Below are 21,547 nucleotides of genomic sequence, written 5' to 3'. Positions count from 1 at the left end.
AAATGGCTGCTCCGCGCACGTTTGAGCAGCGCGGCCTGCCATCCCACCGCCGCGTTTCTGAAGCATTTGGGCCACGATAAGTGCCTGGTGTGATACAGTCTTCTCCTGTATCCTCCCAAAATGTTCTGGTGAAGGTGGCTCTTCTGCAGAAGGAGGCAAAAGCTTTACTCCGTTGTCTTCTGCTTGCAGGAGGAATATATCCTGGAGCAGCTCCAGTGGAGAGAAATCGCCTTCAACGACAACCAGGCTTGCATCGAACTCATTGCCCAGAGGCCTCACGGGATTTTGAAGATCCTGGATGACCAGAGCAGTTTTCCTCAGGTGCCATGGATCATCACTTTCATAGGATGGAGCGGGGCTCTTGCAGCAATTTTTAAATTAAAAATCCCATATATAGAGAAAAAGGCATTGCAGAGGCATCCAACTCTATGGATGATGAGTACAGCATTCAGCCCATGCTCATCCGTTGCTGTTGTGTGCCTTCAAGCTGACTCTATGGTTCCTCACTCCTGGAGTTTTCTTGCCAAGGTTCCTTTAGACTAGGTTTGCCTTGCCTCCCTCTGAGGCTGAGAGAGCATGACTCGAACCCAGAGGCTGCTGCTGAACTGACCGGATCACTCCATTCTTCCTCCATCCTTCCAGGCTACGGACCACACTTTCCTCCAGAAGTGCCATTATCACCATGGCGCCAACCCACTCTACTTCAAGCCAAAGCTGCCTCTTCCAGAGTTCACCATCAGGCACTATGCGGGCAGAGTCACCTACCAGGTGAGAACTTGTTGGCAACGAAAAGGGACAAACACAAAGGGGAAAAGATACAGGGTATATTCTGGGTTTTTTATATTACTATCCAACTACTCTTGGTCAGTGACCCCCGTTGCAATTTAAACTCCACTTCCCAGTAGGCTTTCCATGGCTCAGGGCCATGGCTCCCAGAGCAAAAGAGGAATCCTGTATGTCTAGGCTGCATTTTGGCACATACCACGTTCTGCATTTCCCCTTCCTCCTTTCCTTCTTTGTAGGTGCATAAGTTCTTGGATAAAAACTATGACCAAGTTCGCCAAGATGTCCTGGACCTTTTTGTCAACAGCAAAACCAAGGTAGGTCTACTTTGGGTGGATTGTGATATGATCCCTGCATCTTCCCAACAGAGCTGGTGTTTGTTCAAGAATTGAAGCATTCGTAAAGTGAAGACCACAGTTTTTTTAGACAGATGTGACACTGATCAGAGTCTGTCAAACATGCTCAAAGTCTGCTAGCAAAGCAGATTTATAAAGTATGGTGTAGTGGTTTGAGCACTGGATAACAACTCTGTGAGATCAGGGAGCAAATCCCCGCTCCGCCATAGAAACCCACTGATCTTGGGCAAGTCACTCTCTCAGCCTCAGAGGAAAGCCAGTGCAACCCTTCACTGACGGACTAGACTGAATGCCTCACCAAACTACAAACTCCAGGATTCTGTAGTATGGAGCCATGGCAGTTCTGCAGAGTGGTTATACCCTTAGTTTCAACCTCAAGGGTTTTTGTGAAGGCAAGATGGATGTGGGGAGGAGAGACTCATGGGTGACGCTTCAAGCATCATAGAGGAAGAATGAACCAATGCCCACCTGGCATCTCTCCCAGGTTTTTACCTGTTCTCTTCTCGGCGCAGATGGTGGCCAACCTGTTCTACAGCCATGCCCAAGTCTTGGCCCAGCAGAAGACAATCATGGGGAGGAACAGCACCGGACGAAGGAAATACAAGCCCCAGACGGTGGCAGCAAAGTTTCAGCAATCCCTCTTGGAACTGGTAGAGAAAATGGAGAGGTGAGCGTACTTCGCCATTGAGCCATTGGTCAGTCAGGGATGGAAAGAATATTTGAAAATATGGACAAACATAATGAGACACATGTTTTATCTCCTGCACAGAAAGTGCTGTTGCCTGCTGCAAATAATGATGTAATTTGGGATTTATTTCTGCAGCCCAGCGCCTATTTTGTACAGAATAATTTGGAATATATTTTTATATAGAGGCTAAGAACTTTTTGTTTATCTTTCATAGTCTTGAGTTTAGAGAGGGATGGGAAGCGTATATATTCATAAATGAGTGGAAGTATATGTCTTTGCAGGTGTAACCCTTTCTTCGTCCGCTGCATCAAGCCCAACAATAAGAAGGTATCTCTTTGTCCTTTCTTCCCATTTTCCTGGAGATGTGGCTACTTGTGATCAGATCAACCATACTCTTCCTTTGCTCCCACCTTAAACCTCAACTGGTCTCCTTTTCCTAGTCTTCATCTCACAGTAAACATGACCCTAACCAGCTTTCCTGAAGCAATAACCATACTATCTGGGGATGATGTGAGTTGCAGCATAATCTCTTTGGAGGACATATTGGGGAAAGCTGAACAGGATGATTTCCCCTGCAACAATCCCACCATAATTTTCACTAAAGTCTTTTCTGTTGTCATCAAAATAGCACTTATTTTTTTCAATTTGATTTATATATGGTCTTTGCCCAAAATAAGTAGCACTTCTTTCTGACATCTGCCCAGTCATTTCCAGTTTTGGTCCAAGGGAAATATGTAAAATCCCATTGTTGGAGAGCTCTGTATGGCTCCAAACACCCCTTAGTTTGCAACTGAGGACTAATGGGGACGGCCCCTGCCAAATGGGGACAGTTGGCCACCCGTGTCCAGGTTTTTCATCTCTGAACTGTAGGAGGGTATGCAAACTGACCAATTTGTCTGCCATTGAAAGCTCTTCTTCCCCTTTTCTCATCCAGGAGCCGGACCTTTTTGAGACGGACGTCGTCAGCGGTCAGTTGCGGCACTCAGGGATTCTGGAGACCATCCGGATCCGGAAGCTGGGCTTTCCTGTGCGCATCCCTTTCCATGTCTTCATTGAGAGGTCATAATAATAATAATAATAATAATAATAATAATAATAATAATAAAATTGATTTACACCCCACCTCTCCAATGAGATCGAGGTACAAGAAGGACACTGGCTTAGTAAGAGAAGAACATTTGCAACATCTTGTATCAGAAGATACAGTCTTTCAGACAGATTGGATGTGTTGCTTGGTCTTCACCACTTGGCCACCTCTTCTTGGAGGACGGCTTAAGGAGAAGGCCTCCTCAAGCCTCCATCTGTGTCCCTCCAGGTACCGCTGTCTTGTGGACATCAGATACGACATCGTCCCGGACGGCTGGAACTGTGTCGGGGTGCTCAAGAAGCTGTGCGCCGTCACCCCAGAGATGTACTCCATTGGAGTCACCAAGGTAGGGCAACCGTGGTTGCTGTTTGCGCTGCATAAATAATAATCAGCTCCTCGATGCCACATTAATTGCCATGGCTCCATGCTATGCAACTTTGGGAACTGCAGCTTTGTGAGATGTGCCACAACAAACTAGAAGTCCCAGGATTCCATAGCACTGAGCCATGGTGCTAAAAGCATTGTCAAACTGAATTATTTCTGCAGTGCAGATGCAGCCCACGTCTTCCTAGGAATTACATGGTTGTAGGTGGCAATGCCTGGAGTGTGGAAATGTTGTTCCTGGGTTTTCTGGCATGTGACGGTGGACCCAGCAGGTTCTTAACTTCTCTACTAAGTATATACTAGTCTTCCCATAGTCAAGGCCATGAAATCTTCAAGAGAGACATTTTTCTCAGTCTCACCACCTTCCCAGGAACTTCTGATAGTAACCTGGGATAGGGCCTTCTCCTCCTGCTCTCCTGCATCTTTTCTTCTCCTTTTCCTTCTTTTCCCTCCTCTTCCTCTTCTTCTTCTCTTCCTTCTTCTTCCTCTATCCTGTTCCTTTCCCTTTCCCTTCTTCCTTGTTCTCTTCTTCTTTCCTCTTACTCCTCTTCCTCTTTCTCCTTCTTTCCTCTTCCTCCTCCTCCTCCAGCTTCTTCCTTCTAAACGTCTTCTCTTCTTCCCCTCTTCCTCCTCCTCCTCCTCTTCCTCTTCTTCCTTCTCCTTCTCACCCTCCTTCTCCTATTCTCTTCCTTTTCCTTGTTTCCCCCCTCTTTTTTCTTCTTCTTCCCCTCTTCCTCACTCCCTTCTTCTTTTTCCTTTCTCTTCCCCTCTTCCTCACTCCTGTTCCTTCTTCTTCCTCCTCTTCTTCTCTTCTTCCTCACTTCTCCTCTTCCTCTTCTTCTTCTTCTCCTCCTCCTCCTCTTTCAAAGCAGTTCAAATAGTTTGAGGACCAGGCCATCCATGGCACAAGCGACTTCATCAGACAAATACCAAGGAAGGTTGGGGAACCAGCCGTCTTCAGGAACGGTGCCATTTCTCCTCCTTTCAGCTCTTCATGAAGGAGAGCGTCTACCAGCAACTGGAGGCCAAGCGAGAGCGCATCATCCACATGGCCATTGTGACGCTGCAACGCTACACCCGCGGATACTTGATCAAGAAGCGCTTCTATGCCCTTCGACGCAGGATTATCCTCATCCAGGCCCGGGGCCGGGGCTACCTGGTCAGGTGCTGAGACAACTCTTGTTGGAAGTTACTTTTTTAAAGTAAAGATATAAGTACCTATTTGTGGGTGTCAAGTCAAGCTGAACGTTGGTTAGCATCGTCCACCATCATTATCTGATATAACATATTTGGCAAAACTAAGATTTGGAAACATTACTGGAGTCCAGTAGCAACTAGAGGCCCACCATTTCTTTGCCCTCTCCGTCTCATTTAAGAAACCCCCATGTACCTCCTGCCATCTGAGCATTGAGTTCCCCCCTCCCCGCCGTGTCAATGTTTGCCATCCTTTTGGTCTGCTCTCGTTTTGTGGGTTATCGTCTTCTGTTTTGGTTTTTCACCCTGGGTAGGAGAAAGTGTTGTTGAGGCTTGGTGTGATCTTTCCCACCTCCATCCCGGGGGGCTTTCCCGTCCTGCAGGCAAAGGTTTCGGAGGCTGCGTCGGACCCTCATCAAGGTCAGGTGCCTGGTGCACATCTATATCAATCGCCGGAGGTATCTCAGGGTGAGTCAGGTGGCGGCTGGGTTTCCATTTGGGGGGCAAGAAGGGGATGGTCTTGGGTAGGGGAGCTAGGTGCATGGTCCCAAGCATCGTTCCCAAATCTCAAGGTGAGAGGGAAGAATCTCAGGGCGAAAGCCCTGCCTTGACAGACCTCTTGGTGAGTCCCATCTTGAGCAGAACCATGCTTTCAGCTGCTGAGAGGTGCATCAACACATTGGTAAATCCAGTTGGTTCAATTGCTGTACTCTGGTTGAGACTAACAATAGGATTTTGGCCATTGGTATTTTTCATTTGAGTGGCATGTGTTATATTGCTTTTGCTATGTAAGGGATGCTATTTTAGTTTGCCATTGTATTGGATGGGACTTGAGCATCCACGGGTTTTGTCATCCATGGGGGGATCCTGAAACCAAATCCCAGCAGATGCCAAGGTCCCACTGTACATTTGAGGCTGAGTATCCATCCCAGTTCGAGCAAGAGAATAGAGCAGGATAGAAAATGAAAGGCACAACATACAGGTTTTATTAGAGGCAGGTGGGTCTAGTAGTCAAAAAGCCAATGCGTTCCCTCCCTGTTTTCCTCTAATTGTTCCGAAGCATACACATCAAGGACAGCTGAGCGATGCGATTGTTTGAAACCCTATAGATGCACAAAGAAGTCTGGCGTATTCCCAAATGAATAGATCCGTAACCTGCATTACCTGTCTGGCAGGAGACTCTGAATGTCCGGCTGTATTTGTGCCCCACCCTTGATGTTGGAGACTCAGGTGTGGAAGGAAGCTGACCAGATCGCTCTTAGCATTGTCCGAATGGGGACAGGGAGATTGCACCTCAGCCATAAAACAGCAATTTGGGGAGACTACTTCATGCGCATTGCCAAAAGCAGGCTGTCACTGAACAGAATAGGGGTGCCATTGACTGTGATTCAAGGTTGCCCATTGCAAGCCCAGACAGAAAAGTTGGTGGAAGACGTTGGAATAGAGTTAGGAACAGAGTGATGATGGAGAGTGAGGGTGTATTTTTACACTGTAGAAATAATGCCATTTGACACCACTTTAACTGCAATGGCTCCATCCTACAGATTGCTGGGATTTGTACTATTGCGAGGTGCCAGCATCCTTTGCCAGGGAAGGCTACAAATGGTTGCAAAGTGCATTATTTCTACAGCCTCAGAGGAAGGCAAGGACAAATCTCTGAAGAAATCTGGGTTGCCAAAAGTCAACTTGAAGGTGCATTAACAAGAGCGCATGGTTTGAGTGTTGGACTTCAGGAGAGCAGGGTTTGTATCCCAGCCTTTGAAACCCACCGGGTGACATTTGGGAAGGAGTTTCACATTGGGGCTAATTTCGACATTAAAGAGAGATTAAAGTGCATTTGAAGCACCCCAAAATAAATGGCAAGTAGTTGTGTGACTGTCCCACGTCTCATGAGAGATGCCTGAATTAGTGGAGAGCGATGCAGAGGACCAGCAGCGTGGGAAAGGGTTAAAGGGAGTGACTCACCAAAAGCAAACAGCCATAACTGGAGCATCTGCCTGGCTTCAGCTGGCACAAAGCTCAGCGCTGGGCACACATTAGCCTTGCTTGGCAGCTGGACGGGGAACCATGAAGACTGTCCGTTTCCAGATGGATGAGGCCAAAGATGGAGTGAGTCACCAGCAAGGAAGGTTTGCTAGGAGTTGCTACTGGGGGACAGAGACAGGGCGCCCCAGATCCTGTTGAGAAGAGCCAAAGATGGGTTTGTTATTCTTAGTTGGGAGTGAGGTTGTGTGCCTTCAGGGCCTTTCCGACTTATGACAACCCTAATGCAAATATATCATGGGGTTTTCTTGGCTCAGTTTGTTCAAAGTGGACTTTGCCTTTCCTTTCATCTGAGGCTGAGAATGTGTGACTTGCACAAGTGGCTTTCCATGGCCGAGTGGGGATTCGAACCCTGGTTCCTAAAGTCATAATCTAATGCTCAAACCACAATAATAGCCCCTTCTGGTTGTATTTCTCCATGCATAGTAGAAACCCGATGGCAATGACTTAAAGTGCTTTCTAGCTATGGGCTTTTGAAAGGCAGGTAGAATGCAGGAGGAGAGCGATGATGTTCACTTTGTTTATGTGCTTTAGTTGTTTTATTGTTTTCAAAATTATATATTAATATGGTAAGGATTATGATAACAACAGCAACAATAACCCAAATGTCTGGAGCCATCTTTGACAAGGCGGTGGGGCATCTCTAACTGTCGAAATCCGCTCTGTTTTCAGAGGAAAGAGGAAGAGCGTCGGAGAGCCGAAGAGGAGAAGAAAAAGGCTGAGCAGGTAATGCCAGGGCAGCCCTGACTTTGCATTGGGCACGGATAAAGAGAGACGTTGGCACAAAGTGAATGGGTGTTGCCAGGCTGAAGCAGGTCCCAGATGCATGGATGCATTTGCAACTTAAACAAATAAAGACATAGATACATATTCCAGTAGAATTCAGAGACATGTTAGTCTGGAATATCAGTTTGCAAAGGGATCTTGTAGCACCGTGGAGACTAACTGATCTTAAGCAAAAACCTTTCTTCCTAATTCTAATTTTCAGGGGTTGACTGAAGCTCCTGATGCAAGCAGACCATTGCTTTTCATTCATCTCTTTCTCTCAATCCCGCCAGGAGCTGAGCAAGCGAGAGGTGATGAGGGTTGCCAACTTGGAAATCCCTGCAGAATTGGTTGGGCTGCTGAACACTGTGGCAGGTATGCTGTTCTCACCTGGGATGCTTCCAAATGGGGTGGGATCTGACTTGAAATTGCAGAACCCGTTGGTAAGGTGAGCTGGACTTGAAGCCCTTTGCTCCTTGAGGGACTCTAGCATCTGCATCCCTGGGATCTAATGAATCCGTTGCATCTTGGTAGGCTTTCATAGAACTGTGGCACTGTGAACTCGGAAGAGGCCCCTGTTTATGATGAGCAGCATCTAACCCCATCCTTTCCAAGCATCCCACTTTGATAGAGACAGCTGTGGTTAATTCTCTTAATCGTCCCACTTTCTCAGCTGCATTTCGAATGCCCCAGCTTCTCTCTCCTCCCTCCGCCTTTGTCCTCGGTTTCCTTCAGTTGCTGCAAACTGAGTTCAAAGAGCAAATGCGACTTACAGTTGATAAACTCAGCAGTAGTGCGCCAGCATGGCATAGTGGTTTGAGTGCTGAAGTATGACTGTGGAGACTGGGGTTTGATTCCCAGCTTGGCCATGAAACCCCACTTTGGACAACTCACTCTCTCTCAGTCTCAAGGGAAGTCAACGGCAAACCTCCGTTACACAAATCTTGTCAAGAGAAGACAAATCGAACCTACCCCATGATAGGTTCATCTTAGAGTTGTCATTGTTGTTGTTGCTATTGAAGGCACGCAGCAATAGCAACAACAAACAACTGTAGCCAATGCTTCACATCTTCTGCTTCGTGACATCAGTAGGGCCTTGCCAGTGTAACATCTCCCTCATGGCCTCTTTTTTGGGGACTCCTTACATCTTCTCCCATTGTCCCCCATGGCTTCCTCCTTGCACAATCCTTTCTTTTGTGTCTCCCTGTAGTTCACAAGCAAGTGAATGAGGACTGTGTGGCCTCCGTCCCTCGTCCCAAACTGCAGGAGGACTCCCAGCTCACCTTGCCCCTCGACATCAACAACTACCCCATGACCAAATACGTGCGGATTCACTTCAAGGTAAGCACTCAGAAATATTGAAGTTTTTAGTCCTTGGCCAAGTGGAGCAACAAGTAGTTTATTCACATCATTTTTGTGAAGCAGAATGGAAACTGACCCCTGTCCTAGCAGTGTCCATTCCTGGGTAGCGACAGCACCACTAGAAATCTTTAAAGAAAAAGAGTTGATTTGATGGGACTGTTTCGAATTGTGCTCTAGAAAGTGTGGCAGCGCTTTTTGGCGAATCTTACCAATGGCTTTTCAAGCGCATTGCTGATGCCCTAGACCTTCTGTCTCTTGCATTTTCTGCCAAAGTGTAAGTGAGCAAATGCTTGGAGCAAAGAGGTTCATCTTTGCTTTGTTGGTCCTTTCTCCTCACCCAGGAGCCATTTTTTGGGATGCTCACCAGGACCCTCTCCTCTCCTCTGACACTTCTGGATGAGAGCCTGGCACCCGAAGCCCTCGGCCTCTTCAAGCTGGTAGGGGAGCGCCAAGAGAGGAGATTTTGGTTGTCATAAAAGCACATGGACTGTTTAGGGAAGGCAGTTCATTTTTTATTTCTTTATCCACTTCTTCACCGCATGGCAGATCCTCCGCTTCATGGGCGACCCTCACCTCAATGGCACGCAGGAGAACCTGTTTGGGAACTACATCGTGCAGAAGGGGTTGACGTCCCCTGGCCTGCGGGACGAGATCCTCTCCCAGATCACCAACCAAGTCTGGCGCAACACCAACGTCCACAACGAAGAGCGCGGCTGGATCCTCCTGGCCGCCTGCTTGAGTGCTTTTGCACCTTCCCCAAACCTGGAAAAATACCTGCTGAAGTGAGTGATGCCCGCGGGTGACCCTCAAAGTTTGGGGCATTGGGCTTGGGAACACTGGCATGATTCAGCGTCACGCTCTTTGCTTCGAATCTGTAGCTACCTTGCAAATGTCAGCATGTTTTAAAAATATTTTCTTGACTTTTGAAAGCCCCCAAAGGAAGAATTCTGTATTCCAAAACATGACGAATCCATAACTGCATTGCTAACATTGGCATATTTTATTTTTTTGTCTTTTAAAAGCCCTTGCAGAAGGGATTATTATATTCCAAAATGCATTGGGCATAATAAACAATTGTAGGGTGTATGAGAACCCACTGAGGTTTCTGCCCCTTCCAGAGGATGCCAAGTGCCAACATTGGACTGGCCCCAGGTGGGCACCTTCACCTTCTCCTTTCCTTGCCCCCCTTCAGGTTCGTTTCCGACTACGCCTTCGATGGTTACAAACCCGTCTGCCAGCACAAGCTCATGCAAGCCATGGAGAAGGCCCAGGGTGGCATGGACGCTGCTCGGGCCTTCCCACCTTGCCTTCTTGAATGGACGACCAGCCGAGACAGAGTCAACATGGCCCTGGACGTTTATGGCTTCAATGGTAAGAAGCTGGCATGACTGCTTGGGAACTGGAAGAGCGGAGGAGGATACAGTCCTGAGATGGTAGACCAGGCCAGACTTTGGACCAAGGCTGAGGTAGATGTATCCCATGGACCACATACAACCATTTGTGTGCCCCCAGCGGCTCTCCAAATTTTGCCCTAAAATGTCCTCCCAGAACCAGTGCTTGGATGGTGTCTTGGATAGTTGCACTGGGTGATGTTTGTGGTCTCTTCCAACTCTGTTATTCTACCTTCTGTGCATTGTAAGGTCATTTTCTTTCATGTTTGGAGGGGTGTTTTAGAATTAGACCAGGACAACCCTCCTCTGAATAAACCTTCCCAAGAAAACCCAACAATAGGGTTGCCACAAGTTGAAGTCAACATGAAGGGACGCAATAATGACAACAAAGAGAGAGAAACTAGCACAGCAGGGATAGAGCTTGCAAGCAGACTAGCTTTCTGCTTGCAAGAGGTTTGTTCAGAGCAAGACTGCCTGGGCAGGAGGATGATAGTAATGATGATGATACGGATAATGATGCTGATGGTGATGACTTGCCTTGACAGGAGATCACTTCTCTTGCCCCATCCATTCCTGGACCACTGGAGAAGCCCTTGCAGAAAACGTCCTGAAGTACAGGTAAAGGGGGATTGGGAGAATCTGATGGACCAGTGCATCTCAAGGTGGACCACGTGAATGAGTTGCATTTTTATTTTCCTATTGTGCCAGGGACAGGTACCATATCTGTGTCCACTTGATACAACTGCATCAAATCCCCCAAACTGACCCCCCAAACCCCCCCCCCATCTGAACCCTCTTCTTTAAGTGAGAAAACAAGTCCTATTCATGTCATCCCTTTAAGTATCTGAAGGGACAAAATGGAGAACAGTGGTTCTCAACCTGTGAGTCACAACCCTTTGGGGGGCCAAATGACCCTTTTACAGGGGTCGCCTAAGACCATCGGAAATATTTATTTATGATGTCTTAGGAACCGAGACACCGCTCCTTTATGGTTGGGGGTCACCACAACATGAGGAACTGTATTAAAGGGTCATGGCATTGGGAAGGTTGAGAACCACTGATGTAAAAGATGGGATGAGCTAGTTTTCAGCTGCACCAGACAGTAGGACACAAACCAGTGGATTCAAATTGCAAGGAGAGCAAGATGGAAGATGCGGGTGCCTTCATGTCTTCTTGGAGGACTTTGCATTGGGGGCCACTGCAGGAACTGAGTCTTGGACCAGAGAGAGGCCTTTACTCTGATCTATCATGGCTCTTCTTCTCTTCCTATCATCCTTCAGTTTGGTCATCTCTGGATATTCTTCTTTTCCCCATCCTGAAATGGGTTGTGACTCCTGATGAACCTCATGCAACCCACAATCAGGTCCTGACAATGCATGGAATTGCTTATTTCTACCCGAATGTCTCAACCTTTCCTGGCCTTTAATGCAACATCAAGGACCTCAGACAACTCATAGGTGATGTTTCTTTCCAGGGGACTCATTGAAGGATGGAGAGGCTGGTCGGTCGCCATGAAGGACGGCAACCAGTGGGCAGAGCTGGCCGGCCATGACTATGTTCTGGACCTGGTTTCTGACCTGGAGCTGATCCGTGGCTTTCCGAAGCAGAAGTCCTACTTCATTGTTGCCTCCGAAGACCTAGAGAAGACTGCGAGTGGCAAAGCGTAAGTAGCAGAGGAGTCCCATTTGTCCTTCAAACCCAACACTCAGACCGCAACACCATGCTGCCTCATCCTTTCTTTCTTATCCTTTGTTAAGTTGGGATTTAAAGCATGACCCCATCCTCTTTCCCACTCTGCTCCTCTTTGCTTTTGTTCATAGAGTATTCAGACATGGTTTGGATCCAAGTGAAGAGGTCCCTCCTCCTCCGCTGATAAAGGCTCCGACCATTGCGCCGACTAACTTCCCAGATTCGGAGGGATATTGCAGCCATGGTAAGGATGAAAGGGCTTGCTGGTGTGTTTGCCATTGACAGAATTATGCAGTGCAAAATGGCCATTTGTAGTTATATCCTTGGCTCATCCATTCACTCATTATAACCTCATTTTCTCCCTAAAGCCAATGAATGCCTCTGCCAACAATGGCAGACACAGAAACATCCCTGGGATTAATTCTCTTTCCTTTGCCTTTCCAAATCTGGAAGCAGATTCAGACACCTTCAGTGAACCCCGGAGCCAGAAGGGTTTGGATCACTACCTGGACAGCCTCTTTGACCCAGTCCTCTCCTATGGGAATGGGGTAAGGCAAACAGCTTCTCCTCTCATTCAAAATGGTGGTTGAACCTCTCAGCACCTCCCAGTATCAGGCGACCCTCCCAGTTCATGACTGCTACTGGGCTGTAGGAGAGTGTAGAAATATGTGTGTATATACATGCGTGATCTCAGCCCTAGAGTTGGAAGGGACCCCAAGAGGTATATAGCCCAACCCTTGGCTCTGCAGGAAGATGCTGTGAAAGCACAATTTGAGGTCTAGCCTCTGTTAGGCAACTTCTCAAATGAAGTCTGATTTGTTCTGTATGTTAGGAGCTGGAGAGATCGTCTGCGGTCTCCTATCGGATGAAAGGAGGTGGCCAGATCGGACAGGGCAACGGAGACCAGAACAGTGGCAATGGTGAACCTCAGGGGGTACTCCAAACCTCAGGTAAGTGTAGACCAGTGCTTCCCAAACTTTGATCCTCCGGATGTTTTGGACTACAACTTCCAGAAGCCCCTGTCAATTGGACCAACAATCTGGAGTCCTGGGACCTGAAGTCCAAACCATCTGGAGGGTCAAAGTTTGGGAAACGCTGGTGTAGACCAAGCTGATCTTCCTTCCTTCCTTCCTTCCTTCCTTCCTTCCACTCTAGTTAAGATGCTAAGCCTTCTTTCCAGAAGGTTAAAGGGCATGTCCAGGCTCCTAAAACATATTTCCAAACCAGGTTCAGCACCTTGGCTAGCCACTTTTTAGAAATCCAGAATAGATTCACTATCCCAGTTACGTGAGAGCAGCTGGACATTATTACTCTATTATTATTATTATTATTATTATTATTATTATTATTATTATTATTATTATTATTATTATTTTCATCCATATGCAAAATTCAATAAAGCTGCAATATAGTGTGAAAAATAGCTTGAACTGCCAACATTTTAAACAGAGAGGATACTAGCATTCATCGCTGCTTTTAACTGAAGATGCTGAAGGTTGGATTTGACATCATCTCCATGCCTTTCTCCTTCTCAATATCTCTCTTTCCAGGAGGCAAAAAGGAGGCTGCGCTGAAGCAAATGTACCAGCAGGAGTCGGTTTTGGTGAGTGAGTGTGACCGAAACCCTATTTTACTTGGCCCCGAAATATCACACAAAACTACAAACCCCAGAATCCCTTAGCATTGAGCCATGGCAGTTAAACCTGTGCCAAACTGCATTATTTCTGCAGTGCAGATGCAGCCAGTGTTGCCTTGATATAAAAATCAGGGGTTGGAAAGGATCCATTTCAAGTGAGCCAGGAATCGAACCCTGGTCCCCAGAGTCGCAGTCCAACACTGAAACAACTACTAGGAAATCAGCCTGAAAACAGCCATGACAACCCTAAATGCTGTCCTTTCTTTCCTGGCTAGGCTCATCACATGGCACAGCAGGTCACTGCCCTCCGCCGAAGGCAGCAGCAGGCAGTGGTGGCTGCCATGGTGGGCACTGCCTCACCCAGCATCCCCCAGTCCTCCAGCCCTGGATCTCCCCGCCATAGAAGTCCTCCAAGGAGCCATACAGGACAGCCCTTCCAGGTGAGTCTCTGATGCATGCAAAAGACTGCGAGGTGGAGAGCTTGAGCAGGAGTTAGACTAGATGACCTCCAAGGTCCTTCCTGCCTTTCCATAACTCTTAATCCGGAGCAAGGGGCAAATGGTGGAAGGGATAAGGCCCCAAATAACCAAGGACACCAATGCCAGGTATGTTCCTTGCTCAAAGTCCCCATGGATCCTTGCATCAATTTCTCACGGTCAGAGACTTCTAGATCCAGGACTCCCAGTTTCTCCGCAATGGCTCTACTTGGCAGGGTTGTGTTATGGCTTAGTGACTCTTGGCTTTGCATTGTCCTGTATTGTGTCCTCATTCTCCATGTCCAGAGGCTGTATCTCTTCCCTTTCTGGGGACACAACGTGCCTTCGCTGAAACCTTTGTGCTCTTCTCTGCGTGACCCAAACCTGCCCGACATTGGATATCTGTTTTTTGCGTGGCTGCCTGTATCCATTTCACTCAGCCTGGATGCTGGCATTTGCTAGTGTGTCTGTGTGTCTGTTTTAACTGTGTTTTGCCCTGTCGGAAAGGCTAGACATTGCAGTGCATTGGTCTATGGCACAGCAATTGCTCACATTTGAGGGACAGCGGGAAAGGAGGTTCAGATGTGGGTCTTGGATCAACCCGATCTTCAAGGAATCTTTGGAGGAGAGCTCAGGGATGAGCAGTCATGAATGGTCCCAGACTAGATGAGAAAACTAAAAGATCCTGTTCTAGATTTTGTGCTTAAACTGGGAGCCCTGGATCTAGAAGTCTCTGTGGAAGACTGCAGATCACTGCGGTATTTGATTTCATCCTTCGTCTTGGCAGAGGGAAGCGGAGAAAGAGATGGTTGACAGGACTGTGACATCTCCCAGCCTCAGGCAAGACCGGCCCAGCTCTCAGAAATCTGGTAAGGAGATAAAGGGGGTAAAGGGGATGCCCAGCTATGCCAGGTGCCACCTCTGTGTTGGCATCTATGGATCTCTGCCCAAGACCCTCAACAAGTTTAAGGAGGGACTACTTCCATGACTTCTTCAAAGACAACACTAGGAAGGGCCCTATCATACAGCCTGGTGGGGAGAAGAACCTGGGAAGACCTTCCACAAATTTGGGGTGTCACAGTCCCCACTTTGGTCCTTTCCTTGGAGCCCTCATTGGTGCCAATGCTGGCTTCATTTGGGCACCAGCTTTTTATCTGAATTATCTTTCAGGTCTAGTGATTCTGTCCAAATCTGGGCAGTTATATAGTTTTAAAGCACCTTTAATTTGTTTTAATTGTCAAATTAAAATTGTCTTGAGTACCAATTTGGAGGGAAAGGTGGGATCTGCAAATAAAAGTATCCCTATATTCTTCTTATTCTTATTCTTATTCTCATCATCATCATCATCATCATCATCATCATCATCATCATCAGGCCATCCCAGAATGACCTTTGACGCCTTGTGATGCCCTGCCTCTATTATGTTGGTTTTAATGTTAATGATTTTAGTTGAATTACAGTTTTATTATATTATAATTATGTGGTTTTATGAAGTGGGGTAATGGGATGCATTTTACTATGTTGTATGTTTATTATTGTACGCCATGGATTCTAGACAGCATCCTTTTCGACTTGTTCAGTAATACCTTACCATTTTAGACTGCTATGAATTCACTCCAAGGCTGCCTTGAGATCTTGCGATGCAAGGCAGCATGCAACTATTTTCTCAAATGAATAAGCTGAAGGACCTGTCCACTGAACCCTTGCATGTGCAACCAGCCTGCCATGTCTCACTCTCTCATTTCCTCTCCTCTGCCCTTGGTTCAGATCCTGCCTCCAGGTTGCGGTCTGGAGAGCTGGTCCGCCATTCCAAGCTGAATTCGGAGCATATCCCGGAACCGACGCAGAACATCCGCAACATCATCAAGCAATACCAACAACCCGCCCGGGTCCCCGAACCCATCAGGTTTGGTCTGGACACCGCGCCCTGCTCCCCAAATTCCTGCACCTTTGTCTACCTTTAGGCCCCAAAGATCTGCAGAGATGCCATGCCATGCCATGAGATGCCAATGGCCATATTCAAGGTCCTGGATCCTGGAGCAGATTCATTGCCCCATTATCCCTCTGGTTCTGTTGTCAGGGAGGGGATTCTGGGCATTGCTTGTTGTTGTGTGCCTTCAAGTTGTTTCTGACTTATAGCGACCCTGTCAGGGTTTTTTCCCGGCACATTTCTTTAGCCTTTCCATTCCTTTGAGGCTGAGAGAGTGTGACTTGCCCTAAGTCACCCAGTGGGTTTCCATGGCTGAGGAGAGACTCGAACTCTGGTCTCCAGAGGCAAAGTCCAATGCTCATTTCACTGCACCATGCTGGATGTCTCTGTTTCTTGTAACAAGGCAAACGATTAAAATGATTATTTTTACAAGTGGTAGGATGCTCCAGAGTCTGATCCTGCTCCTTGTCTTGGCAGGAAGGAAGGGGGCAAGGTCTTTGTGAAGAAAATGGATCCTCACGAGGAAGCCTTGAAGATCCTGAAGGGTCAGCTGGCGGCTGCGGAGGTGCCCACCCGGATCCCTCCAGTACAGTTGGGAGGATCCGAACACATGCGCCAGAGTCAGGTGGGGTCGTTTCCTATCATGGAAACACAAAGGGTTTTGAATTTGATTTTGCATTTTGAATGTCCATATACAAAGGATTTTGAATTTGAATCGACATCCTCACATACCAATGGCATATATAAGTCTGTCCTTGGTTTCCACTCCACTAAATGCATCTGAGGAAATAGACTTAAGTCTAGGAAAGCTCCTGCTGCCAACTTCTTCTTTTCAGTGAGTCTCAAAGGTGCTGCAAGACCTCTCTACGTACTGATTCTACAGACTAACATGGCCATAACTTTGAATATGTATTCCATATTCTCTCCAAATGCATCTGAGGAAGTAACTCAAGTCTAGCTGCAAATGCGGAGGGCCAACTGTAGTTACGCTCGGCTCTTTGAGGATCTCCTTTAAAGTCTTCAGGCTAAACCCCAGAGCAGATCCACTAATGTGGGATCCATGATCACACCTTGGTGTACGTTTTGCAACTGGCAGGATCCCTCTTGAATAGGATCTCACGGAGCAAACGTGGGTCTGGTGCAACTCTGTAATGCATGGATTCACTTCTTTGTAGGCACCCCGGGAAACCGCGCCAAAGGAGATGGTGGCCATGGTGAAGCCTGTGACTAGTGCCAAGGTGGCCGTGCCTCCTGCCATTCGCCCGCCACCTGCCATCACCAGATCTTTCCCAGACAGCTTTCCAGGTAAGGAAGGAGATCCCTTTCTCCCTCCACCTTGGAGTCCTTGCAGCTAGGCTCTGATTTTCACACAATGTCATTGTTAAACTTATGTTAACCGGAACGGAAAGTGGAGGGAAAGTCAGAAACGGCATGAAAGCACACAACAACAACAACAGTTTGCTGACTGCTTCCTCTTTTCTAGGCTCTGCAATGCGGGAATTATCGTCGGACGACGAACAGATCCAGACCCGGCTTCACCGCCGATGCAACGAGGAATTCTATGCTTACCGCAATGTCTCTTGGAGGATCTATCTCAGGAAAGAGGTATATTCCGATAAAAGTTTATCAAGCTGTGCATGATACAGAGAAAGTGGACATTTCCTCACTCTTTTGAAATGCTAGAAACTTGGACATGGTGAAATCTACTTTAATTGGACATATTTGGGCACATGACTAAGGAGGGATGCTGGGGTATGGCTTGCCTAGAGAGGACTGCATAGACAAAACTGGTGGACCATGTAGGCCAGTGGTTCCCAAAGTTTGGTCCTCCAGATGTGATCCTTGATTTTATCAAGTCAGGTGCATAAACTGTTGCTGCTGTTTCCCTGCACCCTAAATTTGGAAAATCCTGCCTTCCACCCTCCTTTCCTTGCAGGTTTTTTACCCAAAGGAGAACATCAACAACCCTCTTCTGCTGGATCTTCTCTTCCGACAGGTGAGGTTACAGGTTTGGGCTGGTCTCCTGCATGCAGTTGCATTTCCTCCAAATCTTTCCATACCTTGATGCATTTCAGCACAAGTTCCCTTGCAATCTGTATCCGCACAAGTTTACCCTCCATTTACCCTGATTATTTATTTCTCTTCCATCCCACTTTTCCACTGGAATATATATTTTTTTAACAACTCTTTGAGAGCAGGTTTGAAACCTATTTAAAATGTGAATTGCTCTTCTTGGAGACTTTCAGGAAAGACCGTCCCATACCTTCTAAACTGTCCCAGTTTGGAAGGGACAATCCCAATGAATCCTCTGCCATCCCACTTTCTATAGTGCTTTAAAGTGTCCCAGTTTCTCTCTCTTCCTCCCACTTCCTCCCTTCATCCTTGGTTTAATACAATGGCTGCAAACTGGGTCCAGCATGCACTCCATTGACTTAACATGAGGAATATGAGAGGAAGGGATGAAAACCTTCCCTTCCCAGGAGGCTCAGGCAAAAGCAAACTGCTGCAGTCTCTCCCAGCAATTCCTCATTCGTACGTCTTGGGTTAACATTGCTCAGGATGAGGTTTTGGGAGGGATATTGGGATGTTTTTAGGATTGATTGTGAGCCTAGGTTTCCCCACAGATGTAGACCTGATGCATTTTTCTCTTCTATCAGATCTTCAGTGATACCCAGTCGGATGCTTGCCTGCGCATCAGCCAAGAAGAGAGGCTGCGCATGAAGGCACTATTTGGTAAATCTCCTTCTCTTTTATAACTTATGGTGGCCCTAAGGCGAACATATCACTTGGTTTTCTTGGCACTTTTCTTCAGAGGGTGTTTGCGTTGCCATCCTCTGAGGCTGAGAGAGTGTGACTTGGCGAGTAATTGCATGAATGATGGCAAGTAACTGGCGAGTAATTGCACAACTGATGATCACACGCAATTGCGCAAATAAAGTGATATCGGAAATGCACTGTTGCTGAAACCTCGAAAGTAAAAAGATGTGTGTTGATGCTTCTTTGTGACCACTTTAAGGGCTGGTTTTGTGCAACGCCATGAGAAATTGTTTCGTGTAATTACGTGATTTTTCCGGGATATTCGCAGGATGAACTCTTGCTCTCCTCCGCGTGATAAACTCCTTAGTGGGGTCTTCAGTCTAATCCAGCAGAGTCCCTATGCTCTTCAAAGATGTGAATTATTCCCACTGAATCTGAAGCTTTGCTGTTCATTCTTCGATGGTCCCCTCTTGCGCACAAACTATCAGGGAGCAGTCAAGGGCACATGGGTGGGTGCCCTCTTATCTTCCAGACAGGAATGCTGGGATTGCAAAATCATAATGGGACAGGCCTGCGTTTCTTTCTGCAGCGGAGAACAAGCTGGACTCCTTCAGTCCGGTCGCTGACGAAAGCGTCAAGAAGGAAATCGTAAGCGTCGCCCGGGATGTTTGGGAAGTCTATTTCTCTCGTCTTTTCCCAGCTACGGTAAGGCGCACTATGCACACAAACATTAATGCCACCATCACCACACCATACATACTGATGAAATCGGTGGTGTCGTTCAAAATAATTAATATTTTAATTATTTAATTAATTCATTCTATGTGCAGGAAATGTTGTTTTTGACACAGAAGAGTTGAGTAATGCACAGAATAAGTCCTGATTTGTGAATAAGTCTCTTGTCCTTCTGATGCTCCCAGCTATTGCAAAGAGATTTGAACAGCAACGCAATGCATTCAGCCAGAGGTCAAAGTGCTCCACAAAACTATTGACCTTTCCAGCAAGTTTATTAAAAGCGTTGCAGTTCTAGCACTCGATTGCATTAAATCCACGTGTCTGTTTCCAACAATACTTTGCCGAGACGCTCATTCTTTAGGCTCACCTCTCTCAGCTGGGCCAAACCAGGCTGACTCCTCTGTCTTCCCTTTGCAGGGCAGCGTTGGCACCGGTGTGCAAATCCTGGCAGTGTCCGACATGGGGATCAAGCTTCTGCGGCTGGTCAAGGGTGCTAATTTGGCTGGGGAGCAGCTCCGGGTGTTGCGTGGCTACAGGTAAGCCTCTCTGGTTTGTCCTTAGGGTTGCCAGATTGAAACCTGGAAGGGCTTCTCTACCCTCAAGCTTTGCATAAAGGAGGGAATTTCTGCAGGATTTGCTTCTCCTGCAACCAACTAACAAGCCACACTTGCTGAAATTCCCTCTTTTTTGCAACTATTAAGGTGAGCCAGCATGGCATAGTGGTTGGAGCATTGGACTAAGAGACCAGAGGGATGCGGGATGTTTTTCAGACGACGTTTGCCCAAAGGAGAAATAGAGCATGAAAATAACCCAAATAGGAAGTCGGTCAATTTTTTCTGCCCACTTTACCCCTCTCTTCCGCCACCAGTTCACCCAGTTTTCCTTTTGCTCCCAGCTACAGCGATATCCTGTTTGTGGCCATTCCCTCGAGAAACATGCTGGAGTTCAACCTCAGCCATGAGAAGCTCATCCTCTTCTCTCCAAAAGCCTCCCAAGTCAAGGCTTTGATCGACTATTTCATCATGGAGCTCAAGAAGGTAAAAGATTAGATAGTGTGGTTTAGGACAATGGAGGGATGATCAAGATTTTTTAAACAGGCTTTGCAGGAAGGCACAGTATTCAAGAGAGAGATGCAGAAATTGGAAAAGCTACTTTGGCGGGCTCTGAATCCTGTGGGTTTATACCAGGGATGGACACATGCCAATGTCCAGAGGGTATAATGGTCATTTTTTTCCTCTTGCAAAGGGCCACACTTGCAAGGTCAGGGCTGCCATTTTGATCAGCAACCAAAAGAGCATATTTCAATGTTTTATAATGCTTTGGAGAGGTTCCAGAGGTTTTGGAAGGGGTCAATGAGTGTCCCAAAGACCACCCTGGACTCCCCATTAAACTCATTTTAAATGCTCTTATCCTTAACTGATACGTGATTTGGTATATTTTTGAGCATATAAACATTATTCCTATTAGAGTCAGCCCTCTGTATCCACAGAGTCTTCCTCCATGGATTCAATCATCCACAGTTTATATATGTATGCACAAGTGGCTTGCACCTAACTAAATCCATGGCAAGGAGAGGAGAGGAGGCGGCAATATATAGGAGACAAAGGTTCAAATGCATAAATGAAATTTTAAACAATTAATAAACCTTTGGTTTTCCTCTCCCATTTGCTCCAGGACTCGCAGTACATGGTGGCTATCAAGAACCACATCACCGACGACAAAAACCTCTTGCGTTTCCACAAGGGAGACATCATTTGCCTTCGGCCCATGGAAGGCTTGGAGTCAGGTAAGCGCGGACGGGGAAGAGCCGTCGCCAAAAATTGGCGCAAGCAAAGACATTACAATGAAAAATCCCAATGATGTAGGGACTAAGGTGAGGGGTGCTGAGCTTGCGCGTGGCTCTCCCGTCCCCCACAGACCGCTATTATGGCTGCGTGGTGAGGAAGAAAGTGCTGCTTCTGGAAGACGTGAAGAAGGGCACCCTGGATTTTGGTGGGTGCCTCCTCTTCTGCGTGCCCTGCTGTGTTTTACACCCCTGTCGACACCTGTCCATCACTGTGTGATCCTCTTTTTCTGGTGTGACACCTTGGCCTCATTCCCACTACCTTTTAAACCGGATCGCAAATCGGTTTGAACCACTTTAAATGCCCCAGGTTCTCACTTGAACTGGTTCGGAAAGGAGGGCCATGCGCCAGACCTATTTAACCCACAGCTGTTTGACGCTGATGTCTTCTGCGTCTTTTGGGATAAATCGATTCTGCGCAAGTGTGA

At 47.1% G+C, this 21,547-nt stretch overlaps 1 protein-coding gene across 1 annotated transcript in view; it reads left to right on the top strand.

Moving 5' to 3' along the window:
• MYO15A (myosin XVA) overlaps positions 1-21,547 on the top strand; it is a 44,241-nt gene that overhangs the window by 11,905 nt on the left and 10,789 nt on the right. Inside the window, exons 16-49 of the mRNA XM_042437816.1 lie at positions 190-321; positions 643-768; positions 1,023-1,100; positions 1,652-1,806; positions 2,109-2,154; positions 2,762-2,886; positions 3,143-3,260; positions 4,287-4,462; positions 4,876-4,960; positions 7,208-7,261; positions 7,594-7,699; positions 8,535-8,641; positions 9,004-9,099; positions 9,209-9,444; positions 9,855-10,033; positions 10,599-10,671; positions 11,528-11,716; positions 11,874-11,986; positions 12,199-12,290; positions 12,575-12,692; positions 13,293-13,345; positions 13,654-13,818; positions 14,642-14,723; positions 15,622-15,760; positions 16,262-16,370; positions 16,984-17,057; positions 17,269-17,389; positions 17,721-17,780; positions 18,442-18,517; positions 19,131-19,246; positions 19,694-19,812; positions 20,172-20,313; positions 20,951-21,062; positions 21,194-21,268. Coding sequence (XP_042293750.1) covers positions 190-321; positions 643-768; positions 1,023-1,100; positions 1,652-1,806; positions 2,109-2,154; positions 2,762-2,886; positions 3,143-3,260; positions 4,287-4,462; positions 4,876-4,960; positions 7,208-7,261; positions 7,594-7,699; positions 8,535-8,641; positions 9,004-9,099; positions 9,209-9,444; positions 9,855-10,033; positions 10,599-10,671; positions 11,528-11,716; positions 11,874-11,986; positions 12,199-12,290; positions 12,575-12,692; positions 13,293-13,345; positions 13,654-13,818; positions 14,642-14,723; positions 15,622-15,760; positions 16,262-16,370; positions 16,984-17,057; positions 17,269-17,389; positions 17,721-17,780; positions 18,442-18,517; positions 19,131-19,246; positions 19,694-19,812; positions 20,172-20,313; positions 20,951-21,062; positions 21,194-21,268 — 3,847 coding nt within the window. The remainder of the gene's footprint in view (positions 1-189; positions 322-642; positions 769-1,022; positions 1,101-1,651; positions 1,807-2,108; positions 2,155-2,761; positions 2,887-3,142; positions 3,261-4,286; positions 4,463-4,875; positions 4,961-7,207; positions 7,262-7,593; positions 7,700-8,534; positions 8,642-9,003; positions 9,100-9,208; positions 9,445-9,854; positions 10,034-10,598; positions 10,672-11,527; positions 11,717-11,873; positions 11,987-12,198; positions 12,291-12,574; positions 12,693-13,292; positions 13,346-13,653; positions 13,819-14,641; positions 14,724-15,621; positions 15,761-16,261; positions 16,371-16,983; positions 17,058-17,268; positions 17,390-17,720; positions 17,781-18,441; positions 18,518-19,130; positions 19,247-19,693; positions 19,813-20,171; positions 20,314-20,950; positions 21,063-21,193; positions 21,269-21,547) is intronic.

This window comes from Sceloporus undulatus, chromosome 8, assembly GCF_019175285.1.
Source record: "Sceloporus undulatus isolate JIND9_A2432 ecotype Alabama chromosome 8, SceUnd_v1.1, whole genome shotgun sequence".
In the NCBI taxonomy this organism is placed as follows: Eukaryota; Metazoa; Chordata; class Lepidosauria; order Squamata; family Phrynosomatidae; genus Sceloporus; species Sceloporus undulatus.
The sequence above is the reverse complement of the archived record's forward strand: the minus strand, read 5'-3'. Positions and strand labels throughout refer to the sequence as shown.